Source organism: Heterodontus francisci, chromosome 9, assembly GCF_036365525.1.
Source record: "Heterodontus francisci isolate sHetFra1 chromosome 9, sHetFra1.hap1, whole genome shotgun sequence".
Lineage (NCBI taxonomy): Eukaryota > Metazoa > Chordata > Chondrichthyes > Heterodontiformes > Heterodontidae > Heterodontus > Heterodontus francisci.
The window spans coordinates 47610329-47631023 of NC_090379.1; the positions used below are offsets into that span (position 1 = coordinate 47610329).

Genomic DNA, 20695 nt, shown 5'->3' on the forward strand with positions numbered 1-20695 from the left:
TCTCCGCCACCCCGTCTCTCTCTCTCTCTCCCGCCACCCCGTCTCTCTCTCTCTCTCTCTCTCTCTCTCTCTCCCGCCACCCCGTCTCTCTCTCTCTCTCTCTCCCGCCACCCCGTCTCTCTCTCTCTCTCTCCCGCCACCCCGTCTCTCTCTCTCTCTCCCGCCACCCCGTCTCTCTCTCTCTCTCTCTCTCTCTCCCGCCACCCCGTCTCTCTCTCTCTCTCTCTCTCTCTCCCGCCACCCCGTCTCTCTCTCTCTCTCTCTCTCTCCCGCCACCCCGTCTCTCTCTCTCTCTCTCTCTCTCTCCCGCCACCCCGTCTCTCTCTCTCTCTCTCTCTCTCTCCCGCCACCCCGTCTCTCTCTCTCTCTCTCTCCCGCCACCCCCGTCTCTCTCTCTCTCTCTCCCGCCACCCCGTCTCTCTCTCTCCCGCCACCCCGTCTCTCTCTCTCTCTCTCCCGCCACCCCGTCTCTCTCTCTCTCTCTCCCGCCACCCCGTCTCTCTCTCTCTCTCTCCCGCCACCCCGTCTCCCTCTCGCCACCCCGTCTCTCTCTCTCTCTCTCCCACCACCCCGTCTCTCTCTCGCCACCCACCCCCCCCCCCCCCACCTCTCTCGCCTATGTCCTAACTGGCACCAGGTTCTGTTTAGCCACCACCCTTGTGCTCACTGATCTACACTGGCTCCCAACCTAGCAACGGCTTGTCTGTAAAATACTCATCCTGGGTTTCAAAACTTTCCATGGTCTCACCCCTCCCTATCTTTGCAACCACTTCCATTATCTCTGAGCTACTCCAATTCGGGCCTCTTTTTAATTTTAATTAATCCAATTTTAATTGCGTCACGACTGGCCTTCAGCTGCCTCGGCCAAAAGCTCTGGAATTTCTTCCCTAAATCTCACCTCCTTTAAGACGCTCTTTAAAACCTACTTCTTTGGCCAAACTTTTGATCACCTGTCCCAATATTTCCTTACGTGGCTTAAGTCAAATTTTGTTTGACAATCACTCCTGCGAAGCCCTTTGGGATGTTTAACTATACTAGAGCCCCTATAAAATGCAAATTGTTGCTGCTGAACCCCATAGTCACTTTTACAAATCAGTATCTCCAGCGATAATGGCAACAAAAAATATTCATTAAAAATAGGCCAAAATTGTCTGGACCAAAACTAAAAGAATTTGTATGTATTATAATGCTTTGAATTAGTATTATTGTTAAAGCGTATATTAATGATCAGACTGGTTAAAAAAAACACCATACGACAACAGTGATATCTTTTACTTGGAAAAAAAACTTTCAATGCTATTTTGATTTTAAAAAAAGACTCATTACAGAAAAATCTTTGAAAAAAATACACACACCCTTATCCTTGCTAGAACATTTCCCAAAGAGGTGTGGTGGCTGTGGGTAGTAAACTATATTTATTGTCAAATGCCAGTAAACTAACATTGTTTTTTTTGCCAATACACACCCAGCTCATGCAGAACTTCCTTAGCAGTTAAGTCCCAAATTAAAGGTCAGTGAAAGTCAAGTTCCTGCTTTGGGCAATGTTCAGATACATGGCTTTTTTTTTAAACAAAGCATGTGACTATCATCCAACCAATCTAGAGTCAGTTAGTTGTAGGATGTTTACTGTAAGACAGCTGTTTGTGCTGTATTAAATGTGAAACCCTATTCAGAGGCCTAGTACAAACTTACACTAGTTCTAAGCATATGCTCAATTTTAAATATTAAAAGTATCACATTGATAATTTATTGATTTAATGCATGCAAGATTCTATCTACACTGTGAATATTAGCATCTCAATATAACCAGTCACTGAACACAAACCCTCTTCAGATTCTATCAAGCAAATGTTTTCCTATTTAAGTAATGCACTGTTATATGACAAACTACTGAAGGCTAAATTACATTTAAAATTTACTTTTAATCATCATGTTCAAAATCACTTGGATCGGATTATCTATCTAGTATCAGATTCCCACTTGAGGAGGTTGGGATCAAAACAATTCCTGGCACAATTAAACTACAGGATAGAAGATATTTGTAAAGTATGTTAATGTCCTCCAGAAAAAAGTATCACAAGTCAAACAATTCAATATTTTGTTTATGAAATAATTTAATCTTCACCCAATCTGTTGGAATTTCTTATTCCTTTAGTACTTTATATAAATAAACTATTCAAAATAATTATCAAGTGAGATAACATCACATGAGGAATGAATACCCTGATCAAGTATTTCAGCAATTTCAGCAAGAGTCAGGTACAGCCAATTTTCCAATGACCTTATGCAACAAGTATATGCAAAAGGTCTTTAGATATATCTAGGCAAGACTAAGTTCACAAATACCCGAAAATAAAAGCGAAATACTGCGGATGCTGGAAATCTGAAATAAAAACAAGAAATGCTGGAAATACTCAGCAGATCTGGCAGCATCTGTGCAGAGAGAAGCAGAGTTAACGTTCCAGGTCAGTGACCCTTCTTCAGAACTAGCAAATATTAGAAATGTAAAAGGTTATAAGCAAGTAAAGCGGGGTGGGGCAAGAGATAACAAAGGAGAAGGTGTAAATAGGACAAGGTCGTGGAGCAAAGGCAAACAATATGTTAATGGTGTTGAAAGATAAAGCATTAGTACAGATAGGGTGTTAATGGACTGATAATTGAACAGCCGCAAGTACAAACATGAAAAAAAAAGTGGGTAAGCAAACTGAACAAACTATGATGGAATAAAATAAAAGAAACACAGAAAAAAAATTTTAAAAGGAAAATAAAAAACTAAAAATAAAAGTAAAATGGGGGGCCTGTCATGCTCTGTAATTATTGAACTCAATGTTCAGTCCGGCATTTACCGATTAGGCACACTACAGCCTGCCGGACTGAACATTGAGTTCAATAATTTGAGAGCATGACAGGCCCCCCATTTTATTTTTATTTTTAGTTATTTTTCTCTTTTTCCTTTTTTAAATTTTTTTTTCTGTGCTTATTTTATTTTATCTTAGTTCAGTTTGCTTACCCACTGTTTTTTTTCATGTTTGTACTTGCGGCTGTTCAATTTTCAGTCCGTTAACACCCTATCTGTACTAATGCTTTGTCTTTCAACACACCATTAACATATTGTTTGCCTTTGCTCCACGACCTGGTCAGCTATTCTGTGACCTTGTCCTATTTACACCTTCTCCTTTGTTATCTCTTGCCCATCCCGCTTTACTTGCTTATAACCTTTTACATTTCTAATATTTGCTAGTTCTGAAGAAGGGTCACTTACCTGAAACGTTAACTCTGCTTCTCTCTGCACAGATGCTGCCAGACCTGCTGAGTATTTCCAGCATTTCTTGTTTTTATTTCACAAATACCCTATCACTTGATAGCTCTGGCGGGTGTTATGAATCCTTAAACTATTCCATTTATAAATTTAATAGCTACATTTGCTCTCAAAATCAGTGTGTTGTGAGCTTTTCCTTTTGTACAATGATTAGATCACAGTCTATGTTCCTACTGACAATCAATGGAGTACCAGAGAGCACCCAGTCTTTAAAAGCAAATTCATTTTGCCAAAAGCCTTCAAAGATTGCACTGATCTCATTGCTGTCACCAAGAACTGAATTTCCTGCTGTTATTAAACTGCTGCCAGAACTGAGAAATAAACTTCTTTCCACATAATATTAAGAATAACAACTTTCTAACAGCTAAAACATTAATTAATAGTTGGGAAATTCCAGCTTCTTCTGTATTGGAACTTTAAACAAAAAAAACTTAAGAACTCACTTTGGAATGGAATACCAAAGCTATAAATTACAATGATTAAAATTTACTGGCATTAACTATGGGCTTGCACGTTTACAGTTTTGACATAATATTGAACAGAATTAATAACTGTTCTATGGCTTTAAAAAAATAACTGACATAAGAAAACTAGCTGGAGCTGTACTACCACTAAAACTTTTTAATCTGAAATTTTACTTTAAAAAATTTCAATATTGTGAACAGAGTGCCAAGATCAAGAAAAAGCCATTTTGTGGCTAAAAGTTGGAGAGCGGGGATGAGGGGGGGGGGGGTGGCAGCATTGGTGGGGGAAGGAGAAATGGGATTGGAGTGCCAACATACTACAATGATATCCTTCAAAACTATCCTTAAATGTGAAAAATTACTTGTCAAACAAAATACTGACCTGAATGCATTAATACAAAAGCAAAGTACTGCAGATGCAGGGAATCTGAAATAAAAACAGAAAATGTTGGAAAAACTCAGGCGGTCGAGACAGCATCTCTGGGGAGAAAGAGTGTCAATGTTTCAGGTCAATGACCTTTTGTCAGTTCTGACGAAAGGTCATCGACCTGAAATGTTAACTCTTTCTCTCTCCACAGATGTTGGCTGACCTCGAGTATTTCCAGCATTTTCTGTTGGAATTTTAATATATTCAATTAGGCAACTCTTGGCATTATTAGGTTCTCCGCAAATCATGGAACAAATAGTGCATACTTAAGTACTTAAAAAATAGATCAAATTCACTGATGCCTCGAGATAACATCTAACTAATAGATATGTTAAACTTTCCCTCAATCTCAAAAAACTTCATAGGATGGTTACTCACAAAGTATTTGAGATGCATTATAAATGAGCACAAAATATACTGTGGCACAGGGCTTTCTTAGTTTGCTTTTACATTCGATGCTAAACATAAATGATAACGGCTACTGCATTGGCAGCCTTGTAATATTGGGTTTACTTCAGCACCACTGCACACATGAAGCCCTAGCAAAACTATCAATTAGGGTCAAAAGAAAATTCTGGTCGTCAGATGGCGAAATCACAGCCTCAGGCATCACTGCAGAAGTTCCCCAGTCAAAATTCCTTGGCCCAACCATCAACTATTTCATTGACAATCTTCCCTCTGTCATAAGGTCAGGCGTGGAGCTGTTCAGAGTTCAGCTCCTCTAATAGCGAAGAAGCCTGTACCAGCCTACACCAGGACCTGGAAAACATCCAGGCTTCGGCTGACAAATGGCAGGTAACATCTGCACCACACAAGTGGCAGGTAATTTTGAACAAAAGAAAGATAATCATATCCTTCTAGCATTCAACACCATTAACCTGAAGCTTAACTGGACCCATAATATCAACATCATGGCTACAGCAGCAAAGCAGAGGTTGCAGACTCCATGATGAGTAGCTCACATCTGAATTTTCAAAGTCACTACACGATTTTCAAGGTGCAATTCAGCTGTGCGAAATACTCACCATTCACTGGATGGGTGCATCCACACCACTAAAGAAGCGTGACACAATTCAAGACACTGAACTCAATTTCCACCTTCTCAATCACCAGCATACTGTGGTTGCAGGATGCAATCCAGCAACTGAAGATTACTTCGACAGCACCACTCTCCCTTGCTACCTTTACTGCTGAAAAAGACAACAGCAATGTTTGTACAAATACCACAACCTCTAAGCTCTCCCAAGTCGCACACTATTCCGACTTGCAGATATTCACCATTCTTTTATTACTAATTGGTTAATATCTTGGAAATCCCTACCTGAAACAATTGTGGAAGCAACATCAGGACTACAGTAGAGTAAGGAGAAGGCCCACAATCACCAATATAGATGCAACAGTCCTCTACAACTCAACAACATTTTTGATAGCATATTATTGCAATATCAGAATTATTATTATGCAAGTGTTAATTTATATTAATGTTAAAAGAAACTGTGCAAACTATTCGACCTTGACGTCACCAATCTACCTGCTGCAGATGCATCTGTTCATGACAGTTTTGGTAGGTGTGACCATCGCACAGTGCACGTGGAGACGAAGTCCTGTCTTCACATTAAGGATACCCTCAATCATGTTTTATGGCAATAACACCATGCTAAACGGGACAGACTCAGAACAGATCCAGCAGGTTAAAACTGGGCATCCATGAGGTACTGTGGGCCATCAGCAGCAGTAGAATTGCATTCGACCATTATCTGTGACCTCATAGTCCAACATATCCCTCACTCTACCATTACCATCAAGCCAGGGGACCAACCTGGTTCAATGGAGAGTGTCGGAAAACACGCCAGGAGCAGCCCCAAGCATACCTAAAAATAAGGTGGCAACCTGGTGAAGCTACAACACAGCATGCTAAATGGAAGCAACATGCTAAAGACAGAGCTAAGCAATCCCACAACCAATGGATCAAATCAAAGCTCGGCAATCCCGCGCAGTCAATAATGGTGCACAATGAAACAACTAACCAGAGGAGGAGGCTCCACAAACAACACCACCCCTCATTGATGGAGAAGCCCAGTATGTCAGTGCAAAAAAACAAGGCTGAAGCATTTGCAACCATCTTCAGCCAGAAGTGCTGAGTGGATGATCCATCTCAACCTCCTCCTGAAGTCCCCAAGATCATAAATAGCTTTACAAATAGGGGTGCAGAGTACAAAAGCGAAGAAGTTATGATGAACCTTTATAAAATACAGGTCTGGCCTCAACTGGAGTAATGTGTCCAATTCTGGGCACCACACTTTAGGAAGGATGTGAAGGTATTAAAGATGGTGCAGAAAAGATTTACACAAAGTTCCAGGGATCAGGAACTTCAGTTGTGTGGATGAACTGGAGAAGCTCAGGCTATTCTCCTTGGAGAAGATTGAGAGCAGGTTTGATCGAGGTGTTCAAAATTATGAGGAGTCTAGATATATTGGATAGGGAACAACTGTTCCTGTTGGTGGAAGGGTTGACAACCAGAATACACCGATTTAAGGCAAAAGAAGCAACTGTGAATTGTGGAAAAACTTTATGCAGCGACTGATTAAGATCTGGAATGCACTGTATGAGAGTTAGATGGAGGTAGATTCCATCGGGGCCTTCAAAAACGAATTGGATAATTTGAAGAGCAAAAACTTGCAGGGCAACGGGGTAAAAGCAGGTTTGGGGGGGGTAGGACTAGGTGAATTGGTCTTGCAGACAGAGCCAGCATGGACAAGACAGGCCAAATGGCCTCCTTCTGTGCAGTAAGCATTCTATGATTCTATCATAGATGCCAGTCTTCAAACAATTCAATTCACTCCACATGATTTCCAGAAACAGCTGAAGGCACTGGATACGGCAAAGGCTACGGGTTCGGACAACATCCCAGCTGTAGTACTGACGATTTGTGCTCCAGAACTAGCTGCACCCTTAGCCAAGCTATCCCAATATAGCTACAGCACAGGCATCTACCTGACAATGTGAAAAACTGCCCAAGTATGTCCTGTCCACAAAAAGGACAAATCCAATCCGGCCAATTACCACCCATCAGTCTACTCCCAATCATCATCAAAGTAATGGAAGATGTTGTTGACAATGCTACTAAGCTCCACTTGAACAGCAACAACCTGCTCACTAGTGCTCAGATGGGGTTCCACCAGGGGCACTCAGCTCCAGACCTCATTACAGCCTTGGTCCCAACATGGACAAAAGAGCTGAATTACAGAGCCAAAGTGAGAGTGACTGCCCTTGAAATCAAGACAGCATTTGACCAAGTGTGGCATCAAGAAGCTCTTTTAACATTGAAGTCAATGGGAAACAGAGAAAATTCTCCACTGGCTGGAGTCATACCTACTACAAAGGAAAATGGTTGTGGTTGCTGGAGGCCAATCATCTCAGTCCCAGGACACTGCTGCAGGAGTCCATCAGGGTAGTGTCTGAGGCCCAACCATCTTCAGTTGCTTCATCTATGACCTTCCCTCCAACACAAGGTCAGTAGTGGGGATGTTCGTTGATGATTTCACAGTGCTCAGTACCATTCGGAACTCCTCAGATACTGAAGCAGTCATGCCCACATACAGCAAGACCTGGCTGACATTCAGGCTTGGGCTGATAAGTGGCCAGTCACATTCGCACCACATAAATGTTAAGCAATGATCATCTGCAACGAGAGAATCTAACCATTGTCCCTTGACATTCGATGGCATAACCATCGATGAATCCCACACCATCAACTTCCTGGGGGTTACCACTAACCAAAAATTTAACTGGACCAGCCATTTAAATACTGTGGTTACAAGAACAGGTCAGAGGCTGTGAATTCTGCAGCAATAACTCACCTCCTGACTCCCCAAAGTCTGTGCACCATCTACAAGGCACAAGTCAGGAGTGTGGTGGAATACTCTCCACTTGCCTGGATAAGTGCAACTCCAATACCACCATCCAGGACAAAGTAGCCCACTTAATCAGCACCCCCATCCACCACCTTAAACATTCACTCCCTCCACCACCAGCACACAGTGGCAGCAGTGTACACCACTGCTCACCAAGCCTCCTTTGACAGCACCTTCCAAACCTCTGACCTCTAACACCTGGAAGAACAAGGGCAGCAGATGCATGGGAACACCACCAGCTGCAAGTTCCCTTCCCAAGTTGCACACCATCCTAATTTGGAATTATATCTTTCCTTCTCTGTCACTGGGTCAAAATCCGGGAACTCCTTTCCGAACAGCACTGTGGGTATATCTACACCACATGGGCTCCAGTGGTTCAAGAAGGAAGTTTACCACCACCTTCTCAAGGGCAATTAGGGATGGTCAATAAACGCTGGTCTTGCCAGCGACATTCATATCCCAAGAACATATAATTAAAAATTACTTTTGAACTACACTAGACTGAAATCATACAAGCGCCCATAGCCTTCGTCATGGTGATGAGACCTCAATAACTTGTTTGTTCACATGACATCAATCTTGCAAGGAACAGTTTTACAATGCAATTGGGCAGCCTTTGATCTTTAGAAATATGCTATCTTCTTTTCCATGATATGAAATAAATGCTAATGGTTGTATATATATATATATATATATATATATATATATATATATATGTTCAATATAAAGTATTATGCTAAACTCTCTACTTATTTCATGCCTTGAGTGGAAGGCACAGGATAAAGCTTTGATTTACAACAGTTTGATTGATAGTTTTAGCTTGACATGTCACAGTTTGACTTAAGTATGTCAACCATAAACAAAAGAGTGCTTTCTGCAACTTACCAATATAATGTGCAATTAAATTACTTCCCGAGTATTTGAAGGCACATCAGCTTTTAAATTAAATATTCATTGCATCAGTTCCTTTCATGAAAGTAGGGCCCTGGTAGGGGCCCTTAAGTAAGGCCAAGTGAAAACAAAATATTCAATCCACCATCTAAATGATTATCTTTCACCAGCTGCCACTCACCTCCAAGACTCCCACAAATCAGTATTTTATAGTATTCCTACAAAATCCAAGAAGAAAAACAGTGCTTACGATGTGCATTTCTTAAAAGCAAAATACTGCAGATGCTGGAAATCTGAAACAAAAACAAAAAGTGCTGGAAAAACTCAGGTCTAGCAGCATCTATGGCGAGAGAAACAACGTTAACGTTTCAGGTCTGTGACCTTTCATCAGAACTGGCAAAGGTTAGAAAAGAATTAGGTTTTAAGCAAGTGAAGGGGAGGGGAGAGAACCAAGGGGAAGGTGTTTGATAGGGCAGAGGGTGATTAAATAATGAAGCAGTCCTGGGACAAAGGCAAAGCATGTGTTAATGCTTGTGGTGAAAGACAAAGCATTGGTCCAGAGAGACTATTAATAGCGGAATAACGATCAGCTACATGACTACGTGAAAAGCAGGCACATGGTTAAAAACATATTTTAAAAAGGCCAGTCGTGCTCTGAAGTTACTGAACTCAATGTTCAGTCCACTGGGCTGTAGAGTGCCTAATCAAAAGATCAGGTGTTGCTCCTTGAGCTTGCGTTGCTGTTCACTGGAACACCAGAGCAGGCCAAAGACACAAATGATGGCATGAGAGCAGGGTGGAGTGTTGAAACGGCAAGCAACCGGAAGCTTGGGGTCATGCTTTCGGACTGAGCAGAGGTGTTCAGCAAGGCGGTCACCCAATCTGCGTTAGGTCTCCCCAATGTAGAGACCGCATTGTGAGCAGCGAATACAGTATACTAAATTGAAAGAAGCACAAGTAAATCACTGCTTCACCTGAAAGGAGTATTTGGGGCCTTGTATAGTGAGGAGAGAGGAGGTAAAAGGGCAGGTATTACACCTCCTATGGTTGCATGGGAAGGTGCCATATGAAGGGGACGAGGTGTCAGGGGCAATGGAGTAGTGGACCAGGGTGTCGCGTAGGGAACGATCCCTTCGGAATGCTGACAGGGGAGGGGCAGGGAAGATGTGTTTGGTGGTGGCATCACGCTGGAGGTGGCGGAAATGGCGAAGGATGATCCTCTGGATGTAGAGGCTGGTGGGGTGGAAAGTGAGGACAAGGGGAACCTTGTCGCAGTACTGGGAAGGGGGGGGGGGTGGGGGGGGAGGCATGAGGGCAGAAGTGCAAAAAACTGGCCAGACAAGGTTGAAGGCCCTGTCAACCACAGTGGTGGGGGGAATCCTCAGTCGAGGAAAAAGGAAGACATATCTGAGGTGCTGTTGTGGAAGGTTGCATCATCAGAGCAGATGAAGTGACCAGAATGTGCATTTCTTACTTTGATCCACTGCACCACATCGCAAAACAAAATACAGGTTCAATTACAGGAACAACCATTAGGTTTGTGAATTATGTTTGTTGAATCCGTCCCAGGCAAGCTTCTCGTTTTTACTATAAAAGATGCAGATTGTAACACTGAATTCCAGTTACATATGAATGTTTGAGAAAAGCAACTGATCACAATCATGGTTACAACAATTAAGAAAGCAACTGCAGAAATTATAGGCATATTAGACTGACATCCGTCTATTACTATATTTTGTTCTGAAATGGGGCAAAATTGGTAAGTCTTTGATAAATTATGGTATTCACTCTTTTTTTGCAGAAATGCTGTAAAATAGCAATTTGTGGGACAGTTGGAATTACCAATGGAAGCGGCTATAGAATAGTATACAGGATATCATTTATGATTACTGGGGAATCCAGCCAGTTTTTATGGATTCCTGTCAAGGCTTCAGGAAATACAGTTCCTGCCTCACTAACCCGAGTTACTTGAAGAAGTGACCAGAATAATAGAAGACACCAGATCTTATGAGATTATAGGACAGATATTATGCTGGATAAGAAAGTGAGATCTCATAAGTATGTTTTCAATAATAGGATAGGGGATGCTAGAGTGGAGTTCCACCAGGCCTCATACTGGGACCAATATTGTCCATCATTTTCTTTGATGATTTGGATGAGGACATTAATGGAACCATTTGTAATTTCACCGATGACATTAAAGTGTGCATAGGGGTTAGTAATTTGGACTAAATCAATAAGCCGCAGGTCAATTTAGTCAAGTAAGCTGATTAGACCATTGTGTAGTAGATGTCCTTCCAGGTGACAAATGCAACGTAATACATTTGGGGTTGGGAAACACCAGGCATGTTTGCACATGCAGGACTACTCAGAAAAGATACAGATCAAGACCTGGCGATAATATGAAATAACATATTAAAAGGTACATAAGCAGTGGGTGAGGTGACTGTGAAAAGGCAAATGGGCTTTGAGGTTCATTTACTGGGACCATGGAGTATAAAACAAACAGCAATATACCTATATAAAGATTTTGTGCATCGGCACTTTGGAGTATTATGGTTAGTTTTGGTCCCTGGACATTGGCAAAGAATATCAAGACTCTGGAGAAGGTCCAATATTATATTGAGCATTAAGGATCTTAGTTCAGCAGGAAGCAAAATAATACAGATGATGGAAATCTGAAAATAAAAGCAGAAAGTTCTGATACGAGTTCATCAAACAGAAACCTTAACCCTATGTCTCTCTCCATAGATGTAAGAATTAGGGCTATTTAAAGTTTAGAAATGCAGGATTAGAGGGAATATGATTGATACTTTTAAATTACCAAAGCTGAATCCCCACCCACTATCAACATCCTGGGGTTACCATTCACCGGAAACTGAACTGGAGCAGCCACATAAATACTGTGGCTACAAGAGCAGGTCAGAGGCTGGGAATTCTGTGGCGAGTAACCCACCTCCTGATTCCCAAAGCCTGCTCACCATCTACAAAGGAGTGTGATGGAATACTCTCCACTTGCCTGGCTGAGAGTAGCTCCAACACTTAAGAAGCTCAACACCATCCAAGACAAAGCAGCCTGCTTAATCGGCATCCACCACCATAAACATTCATTCCCTCCACCAGCGGCAGCAGTGTGCATCATCTACAAGATGCACTGCAACAACTCACCAAGGCTCCTTCACGTGCACTTTCCAAACCCCTGCCCTCTGCCATCTAGAAGGACAAGAGCAGCAGACACATGGGAACACCACCACCTGCAGGTTCCCCTCCAAGTTACTCACCATCCTGACCTGGAAATGTATCACCATTCCTTCACTGACACGGAGTCAAAATCCTGGAACTCCCTCCCTAACAGCTCTGTCGGTGTACCTACACCATATGGATACAGTGGTTCAAGAAGGCAGCTCACCACCACCTTCTCAAGGGCAATTAGGGATGGGCAATAAATGCTGGCCTTTCCAGTGATGTTCACATCCCAAGAACGAATAAAAAATGTTAAAGGGATTGAATAGTTAGGTTGAATAGGTTATTTGATTATGACTAGTATTTCTTTTTACACAGAAACTATTGCCCTCTAAAGCTGCCAAACCACGTAGTGGGTATGGATTCTTTTCTGTCCTTTTAAAGAGAAATAACAAATCCCCGAGTAAACATGGCATTTCTGGTTATAGCAATTTGGTTGCTAGTTAGCTGGGAAGTTACGAACTGATATGGCTCCAGCAGCCTTGCTTAATTACCTTAGGGTGTCACCAATCTAGCCTTTCAAAACTACGCTGCAGGATGTTCTATTAGGGATCTATTTGAAATCAGGTTTCTTATGTTAGTTTTTTAAATTAAAATATTAGCGATTTTTTTTCAGTTACAAGCTTTCTTTGTTGGAGAAACAATTACAATGACAGAACTGGGAACAATGGAACAGATGTTAGCCAGACAGAGCTTAAAACCACATCAATTTTGCTTTTGTATTAGTGTTTAATTCACTGCCACTTCTCTTCCAGGAATGCCCACCATGAAGAAGTTCTGTTCTTCTCTCTAACAGGATTTCAATTTGTCTTTTAACCTTGTTCTCCTTTATTGCCTATTTCCCTTCTCATGTTTGATCAGGTATCTATTAAAACTCGCTTTCACAGCCACATCCCCTTCCTCAGCAACTGTCTCCATCTCTGACTTATTCCACGTGGATTCCAACAAAATTCCACCCTTTGTGTTTTGGATCTACCCATGATTACATTCAGCATTCCTCAAACCGCTGTTCTCCCTGCATCCTGAGATCCACACTCAACGTCATGCACTGCCACATGCATACTCTGGACCTCTCCCTTCAGCAGCACCGACACTCTATCGCAAAGCTGTCCTGATTCAGTTTCATTTCTTCCCTCCTCTCATCCGACGCTTTAACAAATTTTTTTTTTAATCTTCCTTTCTGGTGTGAAGGAGTGCAAGCTGCAGGAACTCATGGGTAACAACGCCCCTCCGGATCTTTCTAGTCCTTCAATGCCCTCAGACCCCATCCACTCTTCTACTCTCATCCCATGCCATGTATTCACAATATGCTCTGACCTTCCCCTCTTGGACCCTGAACAATCTGTCCTTAGCAAAGACCTCAGCTTCATTCCCCTTACACCCACCTCAATGAAGTTCAAGCCCGGCACGCTGCTGAGCTCTTCTTCTGTTGTCTTTGCCTCTACACCCACTTCTTTGGTCAGGAGTCCTCCCACTACACAACGGATCCTTCTAGTTGTCTCCAGTATTCTCCCTCCACCTGCACTCCTCCCCTCGTTTGCTTCATTTAGAACCAGCGTGACATTGGCTCCCCTCACTCACTCTTAACCTGGCTCCCTCTGAACTTGTTGCACTTTGTTCTCTTAGGTCCAACCCTAACATTATCAAACCTTCTGACAAGGGTGGTGCTGTTGTTGTTAGGGTACTGACCTCCACCTTTCAGAGGTCGAATGTTAAGTCCCCGACACTTCCTGCTACCTCCCCCTTGACCATGACCCCACCACTGAGCATCAAGCCATCGTCACCAGGTCTGTCACTGACCTCATCTCCTCCGGAGATCTTCCATCCACATCCTCCAACCTCAGTTTCCCAACTTCAAACTGCCCACTTTTACCTCCATCCCAAGATCCACAAACAGGACTGCCCTGGTGGATCTATCGTTTCAGTCTGTTCCTGCCCCACTGAACTGGTTTCTTGCTATTTTGACTATTTTTTCTCCCCTTGTCCAGTCTCTTCCACCTACATCCAACCTCTGATCCCGTCATTTAAAGACTTTCCTGGCCCTAACCGTCTCCTTTACACCTTGCCTCTGCATCTTTATTCCCCATCAGGACGGTCTGAGAGCTCTCCGCTTCTTCCTTGAACATAGGCCCAACTACTTCCCATACACCACCACCCTCCCCCACCTGGTTGAACTTGTTATCACATTGAACAACTTCTCCTTTAACTCAACTTCCTCCAAATAAAAGGTGTTGCTATGGGTATTCACGCCTAGCTTTTTGTGAGATTATGTGGAACATTCCTTGTTCTAGTCCTATTCGGACCCTGCCTCACCTCTTTTTCCAATATTTTGATGATCAGTGCCATTTCCTGCTCTCGCCCCAAACTGGAAAATTTCCATCCTCCTCTCACCTTCGCATACACCATCTCAGACTCTTCCCTTCCTTTCCTCGACTTCTCTGTCTCCATTTCTGGGGACAGGCTATCAAAAGATATTCACTATAAGCCCAATGCCTACCACAGCAACTTCAACTACACTTCCTCACACTGTGCTTCCTGTAAAGACTTCATTCCATTCCCCCAGTTTCTCCATCTCCATTGCATTTGTTCTGATGATGCAACCTTCCACACAGTGCTTCTGATATGTCTTCCTTTTTCCTCAACTGAGGACTCTCCCTACCATAGGTGATACGACTCTGGACATGTCCGTCGCACTTCCCACACCGCTGCTCTCACCCTTTCTGTTCCCTCCCAGAACCACGATAGGGCGCCCCACCTTCCACCCCACCAACCTCCATGTTCAGTAGATCATCCTCTGCCATTTCCGCCACCAAACACATCTGCTCCTCCCCTTTCAGCATTCTGAAGGGACTGTTCCCTCCGCAACACACTGGTCCACTCCTCAATCACCCCCTCCCCTTCCCATAACAACTTTACATGCAAGTGCAGGAGATGCAGCACCTGCCCTTTTACCTCCTCGCCCTCACTGTCCAAGGTCCCAAACACTCCTTCCAGGTGAAACAGCCAATTACGTGTACTTCTTTCTATTTAGTATACTGCAGTCGCTGCTCACAATGCCAACTGCTCTACACTGAGGAGCACAAACGCAGGTTGGATGACCTCTTTGTATAACATCTCCGTTCAGTCCGTAAGCATGACCCCGAGCTTCTGGTCATCTCTCATTTAATTCCTACTTTGCTCTCATGCTGAACTCTCTGTCAGCCTTCTGCAGTGTTGCAATGAGGTTCAATGCAAACTTGTGGAACAGCAGCTCATCTTTCGATTAGGCACTTTACAGTCTTCCGGACTCAACATTAAATTCAATAATTTCAGACCGTAATTTCTGCCCCCATTTTCTTTCCTCTTTCTTTGGTTTTAGTCTCGTTTTCCCCTTGTTTTTGCTTTTGGATGGCAGCTGTTCATCATTCAACCATTCACACCTCCTCTAGACAAATTTGCTTGTTCCTTTATCACTCCCTTTGGCCTTACAACACCAACTCTTATGTCATTTAATCCCTCCAGTCTTCCACCTTATCACAGAGTTTCCCCCTTTTCTTTTTCCACCCTCACCCCTTTCACTTGCTTACATTTCTAACTTTTTTCAGTTCTGATGAAAGGTCACAGACCTGAAACATTAATTCTGTTTCTCTGTGCACAGATGCTGCCTGACCTGCTGAGTATTTCCACCATTTTCTCTTTTTATTTCAATATACCACAAAAGCATTTTAATTGTAAATGACTCCAGATCACTGTGATTAAAATTTCATTTCAACCCTTAATTTCAGAATGAGGAGTTGGCATTGTACAAATAGAAAATATTTCAAAACTGTGTGCAGTTTTGGTCTCCTTATTTAAGGAAGGAGGTAAATGCGTTGGAGGCAGTTCAGAGGAGGTTTACTAGATTGATACCTGGAATGAGCAGGTTGTCTTATGAGTAAAGGTTGAACAGACCGCGCTCGTTTTTACTGGAGTTTTGAAGAGCGAGGGGAGACTTGATTGAAGTTTATAAGATCCTGAAAGGTCTTGACAAGGTGGATGTGGAAAGGAAGTTTCCTCTTGTGAGTGAGTCCAGAACTAGGGGGCATTGTTTTAAAATTAGGGGTTATCCTTTTAGGACAGAAATGAGGAGAATATTTTTCTTTCAGAGGGTTGGGAGACTTTGGAACTCTGCCTCAGAAGGTGGTGGAGGCGGGGTCATTGAATATTTTTAAGGCGGAGGTAGATAGATTCTTGTTAGGCAAGGGAATCACAGATTCTTGGGGGTAGATGAGAGTGTGGAATTCGAGACACATACAGGTCAGTCATGATCTTAGTGAATGGCGGAGCAGGTTCGAGGAGCCGAATGGCCTATTTCTGCTCTTAATTCACATATTCCTATGTTCAAATAGACAACTGATGAATAAACCATTCCACCACAAATAAGATCAAGATCACAAACATTGTACAATAGAGTACCTTAAGTCATCTAGAGTGTAGTTTGTACTGTTGGCAATAGGTGAATAAAGGTTTTCTACCTTTCAGGGAAGAGCCTTGGCCAAAAAAAATCAATGAACTTCCAACTTTGATTGTGAACAGCTTGTATATAGAACTACAGAAATTTAGAGCAATGCTGGAGTCCTTTCTGCCCATCATGTTTGTGCTGACTCTTTGCTAGAATTATCCAAAACTAATCCCACTGCTGTGCCCTCTCATCACAGCCCTCAATCTTCCACTACTTCAAATATACATCCAGTTTTCCATGAAAAACAATGGACTCTGCTCACCCACTCCATGTGGTGGTGCAGTTCCATGTACCAACAACCCTCTGTGTAAAGAAATTGCTCCTAAACTCTCTCCTCATTCAGAGTGATAATTATAAATTGATCTCAACTTATCACTAATTCTCCAACGGGGAAAATCATTCGTTATTCAATACATCAAAACCTATTATATTAAAAGCCTCTATTAAATTTTCTAAGCCTTATGTGCTTCAGCGGAGATATTCCCAGTATCTCAAATCCTCCTTCACTGTTTGCCAAACCTTCAACTTTTCTGTTGTCATCAACAAACTTTGATATTGTAGTCTCTATACAGAAGTTCAAATATATACCAAGAACAAAGGTGGACTAAGCACTAACCCATTGAGGTACACCACTTCCATCCTGTGTCTAGTCCAAGCAATGTCTCATCATTAATTAGTGGTGAATCTCCTGGCAGCCTCCCCAACCCTGCACAACCTTGGTGGAAACCCCACTCACACAAAAACACAGGTTCTGTTGAAGCTGCAGCAGTGGAGTGGGAAAAGCCCTGGGGAATTTCACCCGTTTGTTTCCAGTACAACAAACAACTTGCAATGCAACAAGCCTCGAGAGGCACCTTTTGAAAGCATTCTGAAAATCCATATACACTACATCTACTGCATTCCCTTTGCCAATCCAATCTATCACTTCTTCAAAAACACAAGTTTAAACATTGATGAATAAACCATAGTACACTGGGGCATATGTACTGTTTATAGTTCAGTTAGTACTGAAATGAAAACATTCAAAAACCACATATTCTGTACATAAATCAGCAGAGAATATATAGTTACAAATCCCTTCACCAGTGAAATCTAATTATAGTACAATTGACTAGTCAACTATACAATGAAGCTTCATGTACTAAGTCAAAGAGGGATCACCAAAAGAGGCTTTGAAAGATCCACAAAGCAGCATGTACTCACGTGCAAGGCTTATTTTTTTGAATTGAGAACTGTCCCAATATTGGTATTTCAGAGGATTCAAAGAAAGGGAAAGGCCCCTTCTCTGCAAAATTTCACAGAAGTACCTGCAAAGGTATTCAGATAGGATTGGCCAGATGACTACTGCGGCGTTGTTAGTTGTAGATCTTTATCTCAACTTATTCCATTAATAATGCTTTGCATTCAAGTACATAGGGATGCTCAGTTTTGACAGCTATTTAAATAAGCCAAAATCTCGTTCTAAAAAAAGGAGCAACTATCATGGTTTGGTAGATTATTCAGTTGTAAACAGTACATTAAAAAGTATTGTAATGTTTAGCATTGCAGTTAACTGGTTAATGTTAGGCTCCTTACAAGCTGTTTAAAAAATCTGAGTAATCCGTATGGTTGATTAATACAACAGCAAAAAGATTTTAAAACTTCATTAAGAAATCATGTTCATATTACTTATGAAAAAAGTAGCGATAAGAAGGCTCATCCACAGTAATAATCTAGCTGATTTAAGCATACATGCACACAAAAATTGTATATGGAATATATATATATATTACTGTTGAATAGAAATTTAAAATTGTCCAGATTCAGGAATATGTCTGAAAATGGTAAATTACATATTAAGAGAGTGTATGGAATTAGCAGCATGGATTGCAACAAATCACCAAACTATAACAGACATTGCTAGCTACACCCAAAGTCATATCTCAAATAATACTGAAGATGCCCTTCTAGAAATGGAACTGTGCAAGTTGTCAAACTATCTTTTAATGTTTGTGCCCCTTTTAAGCCAAGTTAAAAGTGAATATGAACTGGAACTGACATTCACCTATACAATACAGCAAATCTTGCTATCAACGTTTTGCAAGAGATAACCAATAGTCCAGTTCTCCATCCCAGATGTGTTACAGTGGCTCATCATTCAGCTGTTAATCTTATTTCTGATGTCAATGAAATAGCCCAGGAAGTGAAGCCTCTTAGGTTGTGAGCATAGAACATTGCCCCCTTAAGTGTATACTAAACTGAATAATAAAACTGTTACTACACTCCTGTAAATAACACTATGCCAGTTTCCAACAAGCTAATCTCCAGAAGGCACATATTAACAATTGATAAGCTGGTGATAGAAGAAACACAGCAAAGCTTTTATCCCATCACATGTCCACCTGCTGATTCAGAATTGTGAAACATGGATGTACAAATGAAGTATTCAAATAAAAAGTCAATAAATAGTCTGCAACAGCAGTAGATTAAAATGGTGCTGGTCCTTGCGAGTTATAAGGAAAGCTATTGAGCAAAATGAAATCAAACAGATGTGTGCCTGAACATGTTGTGAAATAGGTGAATTTTCTCACTCCACAATTTTGTCCAAGTTTAGAGTTTTTAATAGAAACAATGTTTTGGAAATTTCGTAGCATTTCAAAGTATTATAATCCGAGTTATTAATTGAGAACTTCGATAAACCTTAAGTATAGAAATAGTTCATTTTCCGATGTTTTAACAGATCAAGGAAAACCAGGGAGACTTAGCCCAACCTGTTTCGCAAAAGTAAAGAAACAGTTGTTTCATGAATCTGGGCGCAGTTCAAAGCACGATACCACTACAGACTGGATCACTTAAGGTTTTGCTTACCCCATTCCAGGAATTCTGCAATGTATTTTTCCCGTCGTATAGGCGAACTGCTACATTCGTTGTATAAACATATTAAAATATCCAATAAAGTCTCCACACTCATTGAACTTGTATTCATCTGAGGTCCGTTCAGGAGCAACTGCTCCAGCTTCTTCAGGCGAACCTTCGCTGACATTTTATCCTCTCAAGTTTTTTTGTGCGCTTTTTTTTAACCCCAAAATGATCCTCCTTGAAGGGCAACTACTGAGTCGCGTCCACTTAACCAAAAGAGATGAAAGCAGTGATTTATTTCACATTAAAAAAGGCAGGAACCGACATTTTCACGGTTGAATTAAAAGGCAAAAAAATGTTGCACTCAGGCCCAGCTGGTCATAATATTTTCTTCTTTCTTCCCCCACCCCAACAACAAACAAATCTCTCCTTCCCTCTGCAAAACCAAGTTAAGCCTTTAGTTGAGCTGAAGCCCAGCCCCAGAAAGCCAGCTCGTCTGCTCAAGTGCGTTGTTCATCTCTGTTTCCTGGCTCTCCCGAAGCGCCTGGGCGTCTTGTCGTCAGTGCAAAGCCGGCGGCGCTCATCCCGCGGTCCGCCTCGGTGCTCGCCTCGCTCCCCGGCTCTCTTTCCGTCTCTCCCGGTCCCCCACAGTCCCGCCGCCGCACGCTTCGCGGCTCCTTTACCCTATATGGGGAAATATGGCCGAGAAACGCCGCTCCACTCCACCGCCAAACGACACTCACCAAGCGGACACTTCTCCACAAAGCGACCCACCGGAAACACGGCAACGTCACCTGATTGACAGGCCCTCCCCATGGCAACCGGGAAGAACCCGGAGCGCCAGCGCGAGGCAGGGAATATGTCCTGGGATCTGCAGCGCTTCATTCACAGGAGTGTGATGAACGGTGCACGGTGTTGCGGCGACAAGCAAGAACAACCTATGATGGATGCAGACTTGCACACTCCGGATTCAGTTTGCGTTATTCCTCCCACCAAACTCCCGAGTTGTGCTGATTTATCCACCCGTCTGTTATTCAGCAAAACCGCTTTCATGTTGAAGTGGTGCAAGTGTCCGGGAAGACGTGAAGTCAGAACGGGGTATTGGTGAAATGTCATCGA

At 42.3% G+C, this 20695-nt stretch overlaps 1 protein-coding gene across 1 annotated transcript in view; it reads right to left on the minus strand.

Moving 5' to 3' along the window:
* cdc42bpb (CDC42 binding protein kinase beta (DMPK-like)) overlaps positions 1-20371 on the minus strand; it is a 268863-nt gene extending 248492 nt beyond the window's left edge. Inside the window, exon 1 of the mRNA XM_068038967.1 lies at positions 19586-20371. Within this exon, the coding sequence (XP_067895068.1) occupies positions 19586-19760 (175 nt within the window). The 5' untranslated portion in view covers positions 19761-20371. The remainder of the gene's footprint in view (positions 1-19585) is intronic.
* Between the last annotated feature and the right edge of the window lie 324 nt (positions 20372-20695).